The 19,534-nt window shown below is 40.4% G+C and overlaps 1 protein-coding gene across 1 annotated transcript in view; it reads left to right on the forward strand.

The window, feature by feature from the left end:
• Nucleotides 1–19,534, forward strand: part of LOC104925574 (anaphase-promoting complex subunit 1) — a 40,990-nt gene that overhangs the window by 10,482 nt on the left and 10,974 nt on the right. Inside the window, exons 13-35 of the mRNA XM_027278540.1 lie at nt 351–442; nt 733–881; nt 3,297–3,375; nt 4,038–4,074; nt 4,987–5,060; nt 5,410–5,588; nt 5,945–6,031; nt 6,115–6,254; nt 6,563–6,681; nt 6,910–7,040; nt 7,293–7,433; nt 9,364–9,516; nt 9,708–9,789; nt 10,610–10,701; nt 11,527–11,661; nt 11,899–11,981; nt 12,736–12,814; nt 12,923–12,997; nt 13,843–13,895; nt 13,974–14,121; nt 14,215–14,411; nt 16,794–16,880; nt 17,769–17,886. Of these exons, the coding sequence (XP_027134341.1) occupies nt 351–442; nt 733–881; nt 3,297–3,375; nt 4,038–4,074; nt 4,987–5,060; nt 5,410–5,588; nt 5,945–6,031; nt 6,115–6,254; nt 6,563–6,681; nt 6,910–7,040; nt 7,293–7,433; nt 9,364–9,516; nt 9,708–9,789; nt 10,610–10,701; nt 11,527–11,661; nt 11,899–11,981; nt 12,736–12,814; nt 12,923–12,997; nt 13,843–13,895; nt 13,974–14,121; nt 14,215–14,411; nt 16,794–16,880; nt 17,769–17,886 (2,530 nt within the window). The remainder of the gene's footprint in view (nt 1–350; nt 443–732; nt 882–3,296; nt 3,376–4,037; nt 4,075–4,986; nt 5,061–5,409; nt 5,589–5,944; nt 6,032–6,114; nt 6,255–6,562; nt 6,682–6,909; nt 7,041–7,292; nt 7,434–9,363; nt 9,517–9,707; nt 9,790–10,609; nt 10,702–11,526; nt 11,662–11,898; nt 11,982–12,735; nt 12,815–12,922; nt 12,998–13,842; nt 13,896–13,973; nt 14,122–14,214; nt 14,412–16,793; nt 16,881–17,768; nt 17,887–19,534) is intronic.

Below are 19,534 nucleotides of genomic sequence, written 5' to 3' on the forward strand. Positions count from 1 at the left end.
TTGGCGCTGGGATTAAAAACTATTGATTGTCTGACGTCAAGCAGAATAGTAATGACTCACAGCTCTTACTTACTCAGAGTATGTGTTTAATTACTGCTTGAAAACAAGTTAAATTCCACAGAGAAGAACATGAAGGTATTTTTAGATTTGTCTCTTTAGTGTCCAGCCGGGTACAGATGGGCACGAGGACAGACCTGGTACAAAGTAGATTTAGTAACCCAAAGATAAAAGATTAGAAACATCAATGGAAATATTTCTTTTCTTCACTCTTTGACGGTCTTATGCTGTTGATGTGATGTGTCATTGCTATACAGGAATATTAATAATGTTGTCTTTTGTTTTGTTTGCAGAGATCTCCAGTTGGAAGAGTATGTGGATCTGTACTGGAGAGACTACCCTTCATTAATTAGTGGCTTCAATGAGAGCTGCGTCATAGACCAGGGTAAGACGCATTTTGATCGTCTTATAATGGTATCAAGTCAGGAAACACACAAGACATGTGACAGGACAAGGTTGTCTGCTGCTCTGTGAATAAACCCAGTGTAATGTTGACAGAATAACAGAATTATTTATTAGGACACATATTAATACACAATTAATCCGTGAGTAATACTTTAAAAAATACGTTTCTACTCAATTAATTCTCCTTTATTGGCATGTCATCATATCATGCCTTCCTTTGCTCCCTCATCTCCTTTTTTTCTCCTCACCTCTCTTTCTCTCCCTCCTCAGCCCTGTTTGGTCAGATGCAGCGTCCATCCTTCCTGAGGGCAGAGCCTCCCTGTGTGCTCAGCTGGCTCAGTAGCTGTCTGAGGGGGGAGGAGGTCCCACCTTTCCCCTACCTGCCTGGCATCTGTCAGAGGACCAGGTTGCTGGTTCTGGTACGACCAACGCTTTAATCTTTATGGTTAACAGTCAAGGCAGACAGAAATCCTGTATAGAAACAAACAGGAACACAAAGTCAGTTACACAGTACGTGTCTTAGCTAAACAGGTGTAAAGATAGTTCGCTTTTAAAGTAGGTGCTGACAAACTATCCACTGTATAAGGTTGTGAATTCATATTTTATTATTGTTTCATGCATACTAAGTCCAAAAAAGGAGAAGCACTGTAAACAGCTTCCAGATCTTAATTATCTCCAACAAAATTCACAAGCCGCTGACAGAAACATGCTATGTAGTACTGGAGAAATCTAAATTAAATTCTAATTAGGTAGTCCATCTTGCCTTCTTTTCCAGGCCTTTTGAGACCGAGCAAACTTAAACACACATTTGATCCTCTATACACCAGAACAGGCAGCTGAAAACAGGTCTCGTTTCCAGCTGCCATTGGATGTTGGAGAAGATGATGACTAGGAGACAAACAGACAGCTTTAAGTTTAAGACAGGAAATCTCTATAGTGACAAGTCTGTTCAGTCAGTCAGACAGACTTGGGTCTCATGCGTCTACAGTTGTTGCCTCGCTATCAGACTTAATTTCCATTTCGTTTCACTTCATTCTATTTCTAACTCGCTGAAAATCTCAGACATGGGCCGGTGATTCAGAGGTCTGGATACAGGCTGATCCTAACACAGCTAGAAATTATATATCACATAAAGCGAGTGGACAAACATCTTACTATTCAATCAAGTAATTCTACGGTGAACACAAATGAAGCTCACACTTTTTTTTTTGGTTTTATTGGGACTGTCAGAGGTGCAGATTTCAGTTGATTTCCTATTTTTCTATATTTTCTTCATAGTTTTTGAGACTTTTTCTTCTCCAGTGTCACATAACGTTCATCGGCCTATGGCTTAGATCTAACTAATAGTCAGATTTTACATAGATGTCTAAATTCATCTGTTTCACAAAAGTTTAATTTTACATGAATTCTTCATCAAATTTTTCTTACAGTACAAAAAACTAAAATCTCAAAAAGCTTGCGGAGCGAAGCTGCTGCGGCTTCTTGCGGCTAATTCATCAGACAGGCTCCTTTGGACTGATGATGTCCTCATTGCTTTTTCCAAGAGCTCAGTACGCTCTCTTTTAAAAAAAAAAACTTTTTTATTGCTTACGACATTGTTAGCACGCCATAAGTTACGAGCCATCTCGTTTTTTGGGGTTATCTGGTGTGGCTGGTCACCAGGTTTCATTGATCATTACTATGGAAATGATTCAGAGTTAGCCTGGAGGTTGGGAGGGTAACTTTTGAGGCTTACAGTAAGTCTTGTGCTCTAATTTGCATTACACTAATCGAAAAGCAAATATAATGTAATGATAGCAAAATGTCTTTGTTGATAGGCGAACATCTGCATTCTCTACCTTTGTGGTTTGAAACTGCTGCAGCTGTTCCTTTTTTATGTCTGTAGGTGGCGCGAGTTGGCCTGGACTGCAGAGCTCTGCATAGATGATACTGGCTAAACCTAAATTTAGCTGCTTCATATTAACCACACTGTGTTCTACACACTGACACAGATACAAACAGACATGCCCTTATAAAGTGTTGTTTACTCTGGTGTGGATGTGTGTACAGTATGTAAAAACATACTGTATGTACTTGCTCTGGCGTTTGTTTTTGACCTCACACGTACCGGCTTTTAATTATTATCAGCATCTCCAAAATGACATGAACTTGTTGTTTTCATTTAAAAGTGGAAATACTGTATATTAGCAAAATAATACAAATATGGTCCCATTTCATACACAAACAATTTAAGTCACTTTTATTTATATAGCGCCAAATCCTAACAGAATTTATCTCAGCACCCTTTCCATATAAAGCGGGTCTAGACTGAGTCTTTATTATTTACAGGGACCCGACAATTCCCACCACGAGCAAGCATTTGGCGGCATTGTCCGCTAAGTGCAGAGGCAGAAACCTGAGCGGGTTTCGAGGGAGGGAGAGGAGCGGCGGAGGGAGAGAGGGAGGGACAAAGATGGACGGCAAAAATAATACTAAAGATAACAATCTAAGAATATCTAAATGTGACTTTAGAAGTAGTGATAATATCTGTAATTTTGGCAGTGAGCATCAAGCACTAGGCGCAACCACAATTTCGATCTGGGTGTAACCACGATCTATGGGAACCTACGAAGTTCCCATTTCTTTTAAAAGATAAAAACCTCAACCGCAGAAGTCTTAAAATAGTGTGTTCCTCAGGAGAGGCCTCAACTGTGGTGACATATTTCTCTTGAAATTCTAAACCTCAGTCACAGAAATCCGAAAAAAATCATATTGCTGTACCTCTTTGCACTCTTTTTTTTTTGCATGCTAGTATTTATCTTTATCTCTCTGTTTCTGTGTTTCTCTTTCCTCAGAGTTACGCTCTCTACATCACTGGAGATGAAAATGCTACCTCGACAGATGTGTCAAAATACCTGGCCAAACTCTCTGCAGGTGTGTGTGTGTTTGTAACTTGGTTTAAAGATCATTTTACTTGGCTTTGATTGCACCCTGGGACTGTGTGTATCTGACTGAACCTTTTGACTTAATTTGTGTGCATGTGAACGTTTATTGACAGCTTAGCCTGCTCCCTGCTTCAGGAAGAAAGGAAGGCGGTTTGCAGTGACGCACGTTTCCCAAGTCACCTGATTTCCTTATTTGTTTTTGCTTCGACAAAAACACAATACAGTGCTGAGGTGACAGCAGTCGCTACAGTGGTGTGATCAGCCCCAACAAAGAATTGGTCATTGACTCTGTGGGCGGCATGAGAGAGTCCCCCCCCCCCCCCCCCCCCCGCTGTATGTTGACATTTTTCAGCAACAAAACCAAACAACAACAGATGTCATCCCACATAAAAGCAGTCCTCCACTCATCGGGAACAAAGTGCCAGCTTCATTGAACCCGTGATTTTAAGTGCCCATTCTCTCTAGTGACAAATTTGAGCAACCAATCGGTGAAGGTTTGAAAATGCTCTCACACAGGTCGAGTCCTTCAGGTGTTGTGAAAATGCAATGACGTCTCACAAATAGGAGAACAAATGAATCAACCTGTTGACCTTTTCTCTGCTATCTCCCTCTCTCACCTCTTTTTCTCTCCCTCATCCTTCACTTTCTCAGGCCAGAAGTGTTGTACCAGTGAACCGCACTACAGAAGGTACTTCACCTCTCGATGAGAGGACAAGCTTTGTGATTTTTTTTTTTTTACCTTTTTTAGAGCAGCTCCAGTGTATTTGTTGTTTTTCTTAAAAATCTAATACTGTTTCTGTATGTTACACAATATAAACCTAGAATTACAAAAGGCATTAAATATACGACACATTAAAGGTCCAGTATGTCGAATTTCATAGCATCTAGTGGTGACGTTGTAGATTGCAACAAACTGAACACCACAACCTCCCCTTCCAAGCTAGGAGGAGAACCTAAAGTGGATGCGAAACTCGTGAAAAAAAAAGGGTCCGATCTAGAGCTAAAGTTTAGTTTGTCTGCTTGTAGAAACATGGCAGGCGCCGTGGAAGAGGATCCGCTCCCTTTGTAGATGTACAAGTCTAAGTTTAAGGTCACAAAAACATAACAATTCTTATTTTTAGGTGCTTATACACAAATGAAACCCCACTTATGACTAGTGTATTCCATTCCTTTTTAATATCGATGCCATGTGGTGTTTTTACGCAAACAAAGTTGTGTCCACGTTCAATGTCTCCAGAATGCATTCTGGGTCTCTGTAAGCTCTAACAAACATGTTGGTTTTCTTTCCTCTTCAAATATTTACTGTTGATTACACCCTTATTTACTAGCTCACTGTGTTCCTCTTTGCCTTTTTGTGGTGCATTAAGTCAGGAGTTTCTAGGTGCATTACCACCAGCTGTAGATCAGTGGAATAGTCTGAAACCATTTGCAGAATATGTATCATGTTTTGCATGTGTGTTGTCATGCATGAGACCAACAGAATTAGGACCCACTTATGAATAAATATTATATCTTTTTATATATTAGAAATCCTTATTTGTAATATTTTTGTTTTATTTGCTATTGATTGATTATTTAACCTATCTGTGTGTCTTTTTAGACAGAGCAGTGTGAAGGTTACGTTCTCCAGCGGCAGTCTGGCTGAGCAGCTGGTGGTCTGGCTCACCTCAGAAGGTAAGACGAGCAGGTGTTCATTTCAGTTTTTATCTCTACAGAGGAAGGTGTGCTGAAGCCATATCCTCTTTTTTTAGCATCACAATGGTTCACATTAATGCAAATTCACACATTCACACCTGTCCAGCGACACCACAGTCTGTGAACTAGCTCTCTCACAAGCAGAGCACATGTCTGCAGTATTAAAAGTTAGAGGTTAATTCCCTTTGGACCTTTTTTTTTAATAGGTACAGGATGAAGCATTTGAATTGATTTCAAAGGTTTTGAAACAAGACTTGCTTTTCTATCTGCACTGATGTTAAAAAGGAAGCAGCCTCTAAATTATTATTTTACCGTTTCACTGGTTTAGGTTTCACCCTGAAAGACCTTGAGTCGGTCCCCTTCGGCGTGGCTTTGCCCATCAGGGAGGCCATCTACCGTTGCCGGGAGCAGCCGTGTTCTAATTGGTCAGAGGAGGTCTGTCTGCTGATTGGGCGACAGGATCTGACCAAACAAGCCCACAAGATGACCCTGGCCAAGAGCAAATCTGTAAGTGTGAACACCCAGAATCAGACTGAGCTACACACGGTTTCACCTCCCTTAACTGTCTCAAATCTTTATTTATTTATAACATTATCTTTTCATCACTGCTATAAAAACTCTCTTAATAACTTCATTAATTAGTCTGCAATACGCAGGAGGTGTCCTGATGACCTATAATTATAATAATAACCACAAAACAACAACAAAAAAGTTTCATACCAGTCATATTTCTGTAGTAGTTGATTTTCTCTTTAAATTAAGGAACATAATTTTAAAAGCACTACAGAGTCGCACAAGACTGTCCAAACTGTCCAAACTGTTACTGTGGCTGTATGTGAACTATTTGTGTTTTTGTGTGTCAGTCTGTAGGTTCTGGTCTGTCCTTGGAGCCTCCTGCAACCACAGAAGCAGATGAGGAGGAAGATGGCATGTCAGACATTATCCAAGAGGTAAACAGATACTGGAAACATTCTCTCTGTCTACACACAGTATCGAAAGGCAGTTCCTCAGTGAAAACTTTCATACGTTCTAGGTCACAGGACTGATCTGGAGTCAGGATCTGAGGGTCCAGGAGGTCAGGAGGCTCCTGCAGAGCTCCAGGCCAGTCCGGGTCAGCGTCGTCCAGTTACCGGAGGTTTCTGACCACGAGTACATAGAAGAGAAAGAGAACAAGTGAGTAAACATTTTTTGTCTTTCTTATATTCATTTTTTCGATTTTCTTTCAGATTTATCAGTATGTCTTTCTTAAAAATGTTCTCATGCTGTCTTTTCTTTTTTCACACTGTACATCTCTTGTTTGTCTCCAGCTCTGTCCTCTCTTGTCTCTATCTTAGGAGAAATCATTGGGGATGCCTGCTGTAATCAAGGGTGGCCTCCACCTCCTGTCAATTTTATAGATTATTCCGACTCCGTGTCTGTGATGCTTCCTTCGTTTTAATCCCCTGCTCTCTTTTTGTCCACGTCTTTGTATTTCCCCCAAGACTCCTGCAGTTGTGTCAGAGGACCATGGCTCTTCCAGTCGGTCGAGGCCTCTTCACTCTCTTCTCCTATCACCCTGTACCGACTGAACCTTTACCTGTCCCGAAACTCAACCTGACAGGTAACATGAGAATGCTGAAATATGCACACGCGCTCCCTTGGTTTTGAATTTGTTATACCAGGGTTGAAGCAGAGTATATTTAGTTGGTCATGAAGCACATTGAGCTTTTAATCTCTGCTCTATAAGAAATTAGACTTTAAATGTATTAACAAAGGTTCTCTGTCACCCAGGCATCTGTCATGTATATACTCTGTGCACTTACTGTATGTTTCTATGTTTCGAACGCAGGTCGAGCCCCTCCTCGAAACACTATGGTAGACCTGAACAGCGGAAACATTGATGTTCCACCGAACATGACCAGCTGGCCCAGCTTCCATAACGGAGTAGCTGCCGGACTCAAAATAGCCCCTGCTTCACAGGTCAGTCTGAAACAACAGCTTCCCCACCTCCTCCTTGTCAGTCAGCCGTGCTCAGTGTCTGTTAAACCTGCTTTGTGTTCACATATATTGTCTGAGAGTCTGTAACCTTTCCTCTAATGCCACCATCAGGCTGAAATTTCCACTTCCACAACTGACCTGAGTTTGAATTTTGATGTTACATTGCAAACTTTCTCAGTCCTGTAGTAAATCACACTCATAATAAATGTGATTTTCTTTTTTTTCTTTTTTAAGGTGGACTCAGCCTGGATTGCCTACAACAAGCCAAAGAGCCCTGAGCTGGCTAATGAATATGCAGGCTTCCTTATGGCCCTGGGCCTCAACGGACACCTCACCAAGCTGGCCACGCTCAACATACACGACTACCTCACCAAGGTACACACACCTGTGCATAACTCTGTAGAAATCTGAGTATTTGTTTAACACATTGAATTTCAAACAATGTATAACCCCTCAGACGCACAGGGGGAGACATGTTTTGGGTTTAATGAATGCTTTCTACCTTAATGCTCAATTTACAGGCGACAGTGTTCTAAATTACTGTTTCTTACTGTAATACAAACACACACAGTAACCACACCAACTCTTTTTGCATACACCTAAATACAGTTTATATAGAGGTACACCCATTTACTCTCATTAACTTGCGTGCACACACACACACACACACACACACACACACACACACACACACACACACACACACACACACACCTACACGTACATTTCTCTCAAGATGACTGTAAATGAGAGACGTGAACTCGCATCAGAGCCCGGCAGCCAGTCAAAACGAAACTCTGCCCTCTGAGAACTTTGAAACGAGACGAGTCCTTCCCACTTTTGGGTGAGAAAAACAACAGGATGCTGCAGGCCAGATCTTATTTTTTGCGCCAAGTCAGTGTAAAGATGCGGTTAAAGATTAAGAGTAACCAATGGCCCGAATCCACACAGACAGTACCCAGACTGGCATCACGATTCATTCATTTTTAGTCATCATTTCGATTCAGGATGTGAATTTAAGCTTCAGTTCATGAAGATCAAAGACCTGTCCTTATTAGTCATGTCGCTATAAATGAGATTTAAGAATTTTCTCATACAGATTTAGAGACTTTAAAGTCCTTGAAATAGTAACACCCCACCCCAGATCTGAAAGATTGAAAAGTGCCCTGTTTCAGTCTGAAGTGTTTTTTTCCTCTTCTTCTTCTCTTAATGAGCCTCAGCTCATAACTAATTAACTAATATTATCTTGCACGTTAGAAACTCCACCAATCAATCTGTTCTGGGAAATTACAAAGATCGGGTCACAGTCGATTCACAGTGACAGTTTGTGTGTAACTGACAGCCGTCACACTGAATGAAAGCTAAGAAGGTGGCTAACAGTGAAGCCTGTTTGTAGCTGGTGGTTTTCTGTTGGTTTCTATTCTCGCTGTAAAAGAGAAATTACACTGACTTACTTTGGATCACTTCATCAGAATTGTGTATGGTTGTGGTTTTAGAGAGAATGGGGAGGTGTGTGTGTGTGTGTGTGTGTGTGTGCGTGCGTTCCTCATCTTTTAAGCATCCCAGTGTGTTCACCTTGTTGTTGAAGCCTTACAGTCAAACTGAGACGCTGACATTGGCTTTCTTTTATCGTTTGTGACTTTAAAGTCGTCTCTGCTCGTCAAATATTTTGATATTTAGTTGTTGTTTGGTCTTTTCCTGGATATTTTTTTAGTGTTTCTTATTGAATTGTGAAAAATGTTTTAAAGTTTACTGTTTTATTGAAGCATTAATACGTTGGATGAGTTTTTAAATGACCAACCTGACAATTAATCATCAGTCAGTTTTGTTAAGTGGATCAATTTATCTCCAACTAACTAATAAGAAGATTAGTAGTCACAATATTCACAGCAAGTTTCCTTTCAGCGTGTCAGAGGTTTGATACTTGGTCATTTTTTTAACAACTTATGTTTGTATGTTGGAGAAACATGGTATGACTTTATAATTATCACACACACACACACACTTGATCCACAGGGGTCTAATGAAAACTGTGGGTCATGTTGAGCCTACCAGCGTCACAGTTAGAGCTGATTACATTGTGGAAGTAATTTGTTCTGCTGCAGCAGGTAACAGGGACACACATCACACTGCATACATTCTTTGAAGAAATCAGTTTATTTATTTTTACCTCAGAATACAACGAGTTAACATTTTAAAAACTGAAATCTGAGTGCGACAATTCTGCCAGGACGTTTGTTCGTTCGTTGATCACCTAAATCCACCGCCGCTTCTTACAATTTCCCTGTCCCTGTCACCCTGTCAGGGCCATGAGATGACCAGCATCGGGCTCCTTCTGGGCGTGTCTTCGGCCAAACTGGGCACCATGGACATGTCAATTACCCGTCTACTCAGTATACACATCCCTGCCCTTCTCCCACCCACCTCCACTGAGCTGGACGTACCACACAATGTTCAGGTAAGAGTGAGCGTTAGTGGATCAGTGCACTGAGGGATAATGCATGTGTATGACTGAGTAATTACATGGCTATTAGTGTCTCTGTGTTGATTATGTTGCTGCAAACAGTCACACATATCCACAAGAATTTACAGTTGTTGACACAAACATGGTAAAATAATAATTAAATTCTGTCTCTGTCTGTTCTGCAGGTTGCTGCTGTAATTGGCATTGGGCTGGTGTACCAGGGAACGGGACACAGACACAACGCTGAAGTCTTGCTATCTGAGATAGGTGTGTGTGTTTGTCTGTGCTTGTGTGTGACAGATGACACGAACATAAAATGACACTTTAACCCTGTGAATAAAATGTGGTACTCCAAACCTTTCAATTACAGGTCCGCATATTCATTTTAGATGTGGTCAGAGGTGCGGAGTGCGGCTGTAAAAACACACCAGCTTGAATAGAGCTGCAACGAGCGGTCGATTAGTTTATTAGTTGATTGACAGGAAACTTATCATCACTAAAACATTGTTTTAATCACTTTCCAAGCAAAAATGCCTTCAGAATATTAGGATTTAATATTTGTTTAAATCACATATGATAAGTAAAATATATACTAGTTGAAGAGAACGATACATTCTCATTAGTCTGTAGTCAATATACTGTATAACAAGCATTTTTCACTCTTTTATGGACCAATCAGTCGATTAATTGAGAAGATAATTGTCAAAATAATCGGTAATGAAAATAGTTATTTGTCACAGCCCAAAAACTAATAAAAAACAAACAAATGTTTCTTTATCTTGTATTCTCTGCTTTATTTTTGTGTCGCGTGCAGCACGTCACACACCTGTGAGCACAAAGAAAAATGTAAACATGTTCCGGGCGACTACCAAACAAGAAAATATCCTTACACAACTTAATAAGTGACTCAAAGTCTGGTCCACACCCTACTTTAAAAAGTTATATTGGTCAACATTAAAAGCCCTAACTACAGAAGTGGTGTACCACAGTGTTCCACTCTCGATCTTTGATCTTAGTTTTCTTGAATATTCTTGCGATGAATAGATGGTATAATTCTGTTTTTTTTTTCCCTCTGTGTGTCTCTCAGGTCGACCTCCTGGTCCAGAGATGGAGTACTGCACAGACAGAGAGTCCTATTCACTAGCTGCTGGTCTAGCCCTGGGCATGGTCTGTCTCGGGGTAGGTCACACACACATAAAAACACTTGCACGCTGCTCGGATAAATATTTTCAGAAATATCTTAATGTTGTTTCAACCCGCTGGAAGTTCTATGTGGGCAGCGTTTGTCCTATCTGAATGCATCAGATGGGAAACTCGCTCACAGAAAGTCACATGGAGTTTTCTGCATTATAATAATTATATATTTTTTCGTTGGTACTGTTTCCTTCTAGATCTCTGCCTGTTTATTTGCTTAGAACTCTAGACAATTTCTTTCTCACAAGACCCGATGTTTATCACTGACAGCTTAGAACACACAAACATTTTCTGCCATCAGACTTCGTCGTTGTTCTCTTTCGGTGTGACCACCGTATCTTTCCACCAGCGTGACCAGTGGATGTTTGTTTTATTAGTACAGAAGTGGGTTCGGTTGTATTTTCAGAGGAAGTGAAGGCTGAATGGGAAGAAAAAAAAAAAGAAATCTGAGGGTTGAGAAACTAACGTCAACTGCTCGCTCCTGTGAAAGAAACCTCCATATTAAGAGGAAAGAGGAAGGTCATAAGTTCTCACACAAGTTTAGACACGTTTTGTCTTTGTCTCTTTCTCCTTCCACTGATATTCTTTTACTTTCTGTTTTTTTTTCCTCATCTCACTTTTACTTTATTTCTCCCTCTGTTATTTTCTCGCCATCTTGTTTCTTCCTCTTCCCACTCTCGTCTCATCTCTTTTTTTTCTCTTTCCATTCTGTATCACATCTCCTCTCTTCCTCTCCTCTCACTTTTCATCATCATCCCCTCTCCCCTTTTCTTGCCCATTCACATTGCCCCTCTCTCTTTCTCATTGCAGCATGGCAGTAACCTGATTGGGATGACAGACCTGAATGTCCCCGAGCAGCTGTATCAGTACATGGTGGGAGGCCATCGCAGGGCTCAGGCCGGAGCCAACAGGGAGAGACACAAGTCCCCCAGCTACCAAATCAAGGTACATGTCTGTCTGCTCCACCTTTTTTGGAGTCAAGGGACTTAGTCACACTGTCAGTAAAGCTTTTCCCTGTTAATAACTTTACTCTAATGTGTTTTATTATTTATAAAAACCTTGCAGAACCTCTGTACAGATTATCTAGTCATAAAAACACCTAAAGATTATTCCATATTGTTGCTGCTGTTGATACTTTTTATGACAAGTAGTTAACCAAACATCATCACTCGTCGTTTTCAGGAGGGAGACACTATAAATGTGGATGTGACGTGTCCAGGGGCCACGCTGGCCCTCGCCATGATCTACCTTAAGACCAACAACAGGTGAGAAAAGGCGAGCAACTGATAGACCGACACATCGGGAGATAAGCAAGAAACCTACCCTCCCCTTTGTGCAGTGGTGCACTTTTATGATTTACTTATTAATGACCAATTATTCATAGAATGTTCTTGATGCAACAACACATTTTTACTAAATAATAGCACAAACTACAAACGTTTTGTTCAAGAATTATACTCTTGTGTATTTAACGTTTCACTCATAGTTGGTGTGCATGTATGTAATATGTCTGCATCTGTATTCTTACTACTCAGGGTTTGAACCATCTATTGCATATGGACACAATATGTATTAGAAAAAGGAGAATCAAAATCCTACTGACCAACTTTCTGTTTTTTTTTTAAAGATACAAAACAAGATTTTAAGAAAATTTTTACTTTTTATTGATCCCTTAATTAAAAAAATAAATTAAAATTGTGTGGTCATGCCACATATAACGAGATATAAACTATATGACAGGCACAGAATCATCTGTCATTACTGCAGAAGTTTCTACTTTTCACTCATTTCTTGTCCACGTATGTGGAGCAGAGCATCCTAACCTGCCCGATGATGAATCTCATCCCTCAGCGAGTCCGGTTGTCACAGAAGACTCCTCCATCTTCTAGCTTTCTGCTATTGGTCAAGAGGTTCCCTGTCTTCTTCAAGGCTCATCTGATGCCATCTGTCTATTGGTGGAGAGGGTGTCGAAGGAAGGGTATTAACACCTCCTTGTCTCTTCCCGGTTCTGTCCACTAGGTCGATTGCTGATTGGCTGAAGCCTCCGGATACGTGGTTCCTACTGGATTTTATCAAGCCTGAGTTTCTGCTGTTGAGGGTTAGTGTGGCACTGTGTGTGTGTGTGTTTGTGAGTGTGTGATAATTTTTCCCACCTTTTCATAATCCTGCACCTGTCTCTCTCTCCTCCTCCTCTCTGCCCTCTCAGACTCTGGCTCGGTGCATTATCATGTGGGATGAAATCCTCCCTAATACTGAGTGGGTCAAGAGTAACATACCCCAGGTGAGAAAACACACACACACACACAAACACACACACAGCATTATTGAGCTGACGGAGGTGATGGAGCTGTGATGCTGCTGACCTGCCAACAAGTCACAATGACTTGTGAAGAATTCCCACCTGAGCTACAGAGGTATTCGCTTCATTTCTGTCAGTTATCTGGATTATTTAGTAAATTCCAGCAGCTGATTTGTATCAGAAACTACACAGATGTTTGTTAATTATCCTGTAATTGTTGTAACAGAATAATTATCACATCTCTATCACACTTACTGTCTAGTAGCTCTTTCGTAAAACACGCAGAAGAAGAACTGTATAGTTGAAATGAGCAGAAAAAGCCACACTGGATAAATAAGAATAGAACATTGCCTATTTATTAAGCAGAAAATCAACATCAGGTTTTCTGAACAACCTCAGCTGTACGTTAAAGACTATCGTAGAGGAGAGAGGCACTGACGCTGCTCCAGTCAGTCTGCTGTAATCTCATTGGTCTGCTGTATAGGGAAAGGTGGTGGTTAAATATAAAAAATATTAGCAATATAAATATGTCTGTTGTGAAAGTAAGAAAATGGCTGAAGCAGGTGTGTCAGCCATATTTTACCGCTCTGTAAACATGGAAAAGTCTTTAATGTTTTTGAATTAAGTGAACTTGTTCAGTCTTTTTCAAAAGTTGAATGTTTCTATCTGGTTAGTTTGTTGGTATGAATTAATTGTATTAAATATTAGTAATCATCTTGTACATTAATATCTTGAATGAATTCCTTTGATTTTAAGCTCATTTAAATGCTGAAACATTATCAACAGTGCAGTAAAGAAAGTATCAATAAGACTGTTACTGTTTTCAGATCATGAGGGGAACTTTTGACCCTTCAGAAGACATCAACATGGAGACAATGGCGTGAGTATTTAAGTCAAAACCTGGGATTTCTTGTCATCTAAACTTCTGGTTAAACCATAAATATTTTACTTCTCTTAGCCAAGCCCAAGACTACATTACAGCCGGAGCCTGTATGGCATTGGGTTTACGCTTCGCCGGCTCTGCCAACTCCGATGCCTTCGACTGCCTCTATGAGTTTGCCAGGACCTTCATGAAGATCATGTCATTCGCTGGCACAGCTGCCGTTGTAAGTGATTGCCAAAGTTTAAATCTGATACAAGAATGTCACAGTCATGACAAATGCTACTTGCTTTACATTTCTTCTTTTGTCTGTCAACAGCAGACGGGTTATTACAACCTGCAGACCGGTCTGTCAATGATTCTGCTGGCTATGTCCATGGTGATGTCCGGCACCGGGAACCTGAAGGTCCTGCAGCTCTGTCGCTTCTTCCACAAGCGAACCGGGGGCGAGATGAACTACGGCTTTCACATGGCTCATCACATGGCACTGGGCCTGCTCTTCCTGGGAGGGGGCAGGTGAGACGGCAACACACACAGATACTTCCAGCTGTTTCCACAGCAGCAATTTAAAATGTTTTGGGTTAAAAACAAATAAGACACAATTAAAGGAAAAGGCTTGTGTTGTTATATTTTCTATAAAAAGACAAAAACCATCATGTTAGTTTACTGTATAGTCTACGTGTGGCACCTGCATTACTGTGTGCCAAAAATGCTCCACACACACGCACACACCACCACCACATTTGGTTTTGTTGTTTCTGGGAAGGGCCAGGTACATGCACGGCGTGCGGGTTAGCCACACAAATACACACACGCCTGTTTTGAGTGCCGTCTTGTGCATAATGAGTGACATTTATACACACACCCACCCAAACCAGGTTCCTCCAACCACTGACCTTGGCCTGTGTATTTTCAAACGAAACAGCGTCTCCCACTCTCTCATTACACGTTGCAAATGTTTCTCCACCTACAGCCGTAATCAGATGAACCTTTCGCCTTTATTTGGATCGTGTTTTGTTTCGGACCCGCCAGCTGACAGCCCACGCAGCTGCTGGGGCTCTGTTTGAATGCCATGAGCCGTAGTTGTGTTTAGGTTTGCGGAGGTTACAGTTCATGCCTGTGAGCAGACTCATGACATGTTATTGTTGTACTTCCTTCATTCTTTCCCTATCATCGCCTGTGATGCAGTCTCTCACCCCTTTGCAACGAAATTTTGCATTCATATTTCCTTTCGGCTTGTTTTATCGCTGCATTGCTGTCATTCATTTATTTATTTTTTGTCATCCTCATTACTGCTAATCTCTGACGTGTGGCTTTCTCACCCTTCCTCCCTCCCCCTGTCTTTCCGTTCGCTTTGTCGGTTTCCCTTCCCATTTATTATTTTTTTTGTTTTAACAGGAAACTGAAGTGAAAGTTAAGTTTTTCCTCACATGGCATTCAGACTATTGATGGCTACAGCATATTATAGGCCTATAACAGTTTACGGCGGCATTGCATGTTCTTCCCAAGGATTTACATGGTGCTGTGGTTTCCTCCTAAATGAAACTGCATGTTATTGGTTAGAAAGGTGAGGCTGTTGGTGTCTCACAGATGACCACAGTGCTCTTTTATTATTAAAGTATGTTTGATGAAGTATAAGTAAGTATAACTTTTTATTTATCCTGTTGTAGGGCTGCAACTTATTGTCATTATCCACCAATCAGCTGATAATTGTCTCAATTATTTGCCAAAGATTCTTATTTTCAGGGGATTACACACAAATGAAAACATGGTAATGTATATTATATTTCATGTCTGCCATGTCCTGAAAATAGAGGGCCCCGAATCTCACACTCTGGACCTTTCTTAAAAGTTCTTGTTTTGTCATATTCATAGTCCAAAACCCAAAGATATCCATTTTGTGATCCCATAAGCAACAAATTCTCAGAATTTTAAAAACTGGAATGAGATAAGGTTTGACATATCTGCTGTTTAATTTTCTGTCAGTGGACGATTTGTTTTTAGCTCTAATCCTTTCACGGGCGATCCTGACACTCCTCTGGAATAGAGGAATTAAAACCATTAGTGAAACCCGCTGAGTTACCAAACTTTCAGTCACAGTTTTCCTTCCTAGGTGACAAAGCGTAGCACAGTACTAAAAGGTTAATTTAATACAGATACCAGACGTTTAGTCAGGTGTTCTGTCCTTTTTTTGAACACTGCTTATTCAATGCTCACTTGTTATTCATTCTCCAACGCTTGTAAATTTGGACCAGATTTACTCTAAAATATCTCTGTTTATCTTCACCGTACCACACTGTGAGCCTCTATTTTAAGCTTGTTTGAGTTGTAAGCTTGTGGGAAAAGAATGTAATGCCTTTTTGTGGTCGAGGCTCTTAAACATGCCAAACATGCCTCAAGCAGCCATTTAAACTGAAGAGCAGCATCCTTTACCACAGCTGACCGTTATTAAGCACCCTCACAAGTAACCCTCCATGACCAAGCAGTCTTTATTGTTTGACCCAGCTTCATTGTAAGGATTCTATTAGTCAAAGTGCGCACTTAACTGCCAACGATTACGTTTAAGAGGCTCTGTTGTGGCCTGTGATGACGTTAACTAGATTACAACACACACCTGGTTTCACTAACATCATTTCTATGAAATGAAATGTTTGTTTTGGAGCGGTGCATCTTTCGAAGCTTGTGACAGCGCTTTGTGTTTGCTGTCATGAACACTGTAATTTTGTTATTTTTATTCTCCTTCACATACCCATCACTGTGTGTATTGTATTTTTGTGCGCTGGTTTTATTTTAGGGTTATGATGCAACATGTTATTGCTCAATGATGTGTGTGCGTGTGCGTGTGTGTCATTTTCAGTATTTGTTTGTTGATGTTGTTTGATATATTTTTTATTTTAGGTACACTCTGAGCACCTCCAATTCAGCCATCGCTGCTCTGCTGTGTGCCCTGTACCCGCACTTCCCTGCTCACAGCACTGACAACCGGTGAGACCAACACAATACACACACACACACTTTGATACAAGACCTTGGTCAAATAGTGTATGAGATGCTTTTTTTTGTGTGGGGGTGCCAGTTAGCTCAGTAGGTAGACGCCCCATGTACAGAGGCTCAGTCCTTGCTGCAGGGCTCCAGGGTTTGAATCCGACCTGTGGCCATTTGCTGCATGTTGTTCCCCCTATGTCTTCACTTTCCTGTCACTCTTCAGCTGCTACTTTACGGTAAAAGTTTAGAAAAAAGCCCCCAAAATATCTTTAAAAAATACTGTGTGCGATGTTTCTAAAGTAGGGTGGAGAAGATGGAGATAGATGAACACTATGAACCCTGTGAAGAGTTCCAGTAAAACTTTGTATGAATTTCAAATCAATATTTTAACATCATTGTCCTCTTAGTTTTTAATCAGGACCTCTATTATTTGGATCAAAAAGTTTGTGTCGAATCAGGAGTAAAAGTCTGAGTGTTACAGCTGATACTGATTGTTCTTCTGACACACTGAAACATATTTTAGATCTTCTGTTGCTCACATGTTCAGGTTGTGATGATTAATAAGTGTATTAATGTTAATGCTGACTGTAGTATTTCTGGTTCATGTTTCACCTGAAATATATTTCCTGTCCTGGAAGAAAAACCTCAAAACGTTAAAATCATCACATGAAAACTCCCTAAAAAACTCCCTGCTACTCCATGGAAACTAGATAATTAAAAAACCATAATGTGGTATATTTAATGCTCCATTTGAAGTTAAATCTATTTAAATAATACAAATAAAAATATTCATCATGTTTGACTTGCTTGTCTATCTTTACTTTATCGATCTGTCTGATCTCTCCTTATTCTACTAAAATCAACATCTGTGTGTTCTTGTTGCTATAGCTACCACCTGCAGGCCCTCCGTCACCTTGCTGTGCTCGCCGCAGAGCCTCGCCTGCTGGTACCTGTGGACGTGGATTCCCTGAAGCCCTGCTACGCCCTCTTAGAGGTCACCTACAAGGTAAGTCAGGCTAACACAGGTAGCCACAAACAATTAGTGAATTAAGCCGAGGTACTGAGGCTGATTTGGTAGTTTGTCTCTGTCGTTTTAGTGTCTCATAGTGTCAGGAGTTAAAACCTCTCTCTATCTCTGTCACACATACTTGTCAAATCGTCCATTCCTGCACTTCCTCTTGGTAAGCTAGTCAATGAACGCACGCACACACACACACATGGTAACATGTACTGTGAAGTACAAATGTGCTTCTTTCAGTTTATTTTGAGGCGCAAGAAAAAGAAAAAAACCCGCCTCTAAACCAAACTTACACATTCTGCTAGTTTGGTTTAGTGTGAGCTTCCTCAAGCTCACACTTTAGACATTTGAGGTGTCATTTTGTGCAACTTGCTCTCACCATTCGCCCCAGGCGGGTTTTTTTTTTTTTTTACCACCTATTTACTTGAATAAGTTCCAAAAATATAAATTACAAAAAATGAATGCAACTTCCCACCAGTGTAAAAACTGTACTCATTTACATTGACGCACATTTTGAGAGCAGTAGTTTCATACATTTTAGTACCAAATCAAGTAAATGGAGACAAACATATATGTGATCTACACATCATCAAGTTATGAAGTCAAATTCTAAACAAATACATCATTCAAATTAGGGAAGGTCTTAAAAGTGCAAATGAACCAGAGGAGATGCTTTAAACTAAATTTACATTCATCTGGGCCTCCTCCCATTAGATACACAACCTCCAGACAATCATGCAATATGTCCCAAAGCCCTGACTTTTAGTTTTCCACTGTTAAAACCTCCTGTTGTATGAAATAAATGAATTATAAAATTATCTTTGCATTCCAACCTGAGTAGTGAGTGATCCCACTGCCTACCTTCTATTGTCTAAAGGCTATAAAAAAGTGTTTACAACATAATTATAAGTTAGATCGAGGTTTTTGACGCAGTCAGTGGTGCTGTCCTCAGTGTGGTGAAGTCCCCGGTGGCACAGACTTCCGGTGTTGCGTGACCTTGCACAAGACTACAGTGCATCCATTCATTTTTGGCCACAGTTATGTCGTTTGGATCATGTGCGTTCATGTGAAGCAGGAAGCAGACATACACTGTCAGCTGGTCCTGATGACCCGCTTACATATTTAGAGACACTTCTAAAAGTAAAAAAAAAAAAAAAAGAAGAAGAAAGCAGGCATCCATTATAATATTTAACCAGAAAATTGGATGTTTAAATAAGAATAACTGACCATTATCTTCCTCCAGTCTATCTGGAGTGCCGCAAGCAATTTCAAACATGTGCATTCAACAACCATTGTGCAATACTGTAGTTGTGTCTTCACAGATGCAGTAAATAGCTCCTGAATTACAGGAGCAGTAATTTCTAAATCTCCCTCTTGAGTTTTTTTTTTTTTTTTTTTTGCTGCTCTGTATGGATTAGACTAGTCTGGCTTTGTCAGTGTTTCTGCAGCACTGTGAGGCCCTATTTAATACTTTGATTTCAACCCTTACTGATTTTGTTTGAGTCGTCTGAAAGAGAAATGACATCTTTCTGAATGATTCTTTAAAGTTTTCAATAAAACATAAGCCCTTGTCGCTCGGAAAACACTCAGAAGACTGTGCACATCCAAATGGAGCGTAGATGTTTCATCGACCCAA

Source organism: Larimichthys crocea, chromosome III (genome assembly GCF_000972845.2).
Source record: "Larimichthys crocea isolate SSNF chromosome III, L_crocea_2.0, whole genome shotgun sequence".
NCBI classification, from domain to species: domain Eukaryota; kingdom Metazoa; phylum Chordata; class Actinopteri; family Sciaenidae; genus Larimichthys; species Larimichthys crocea.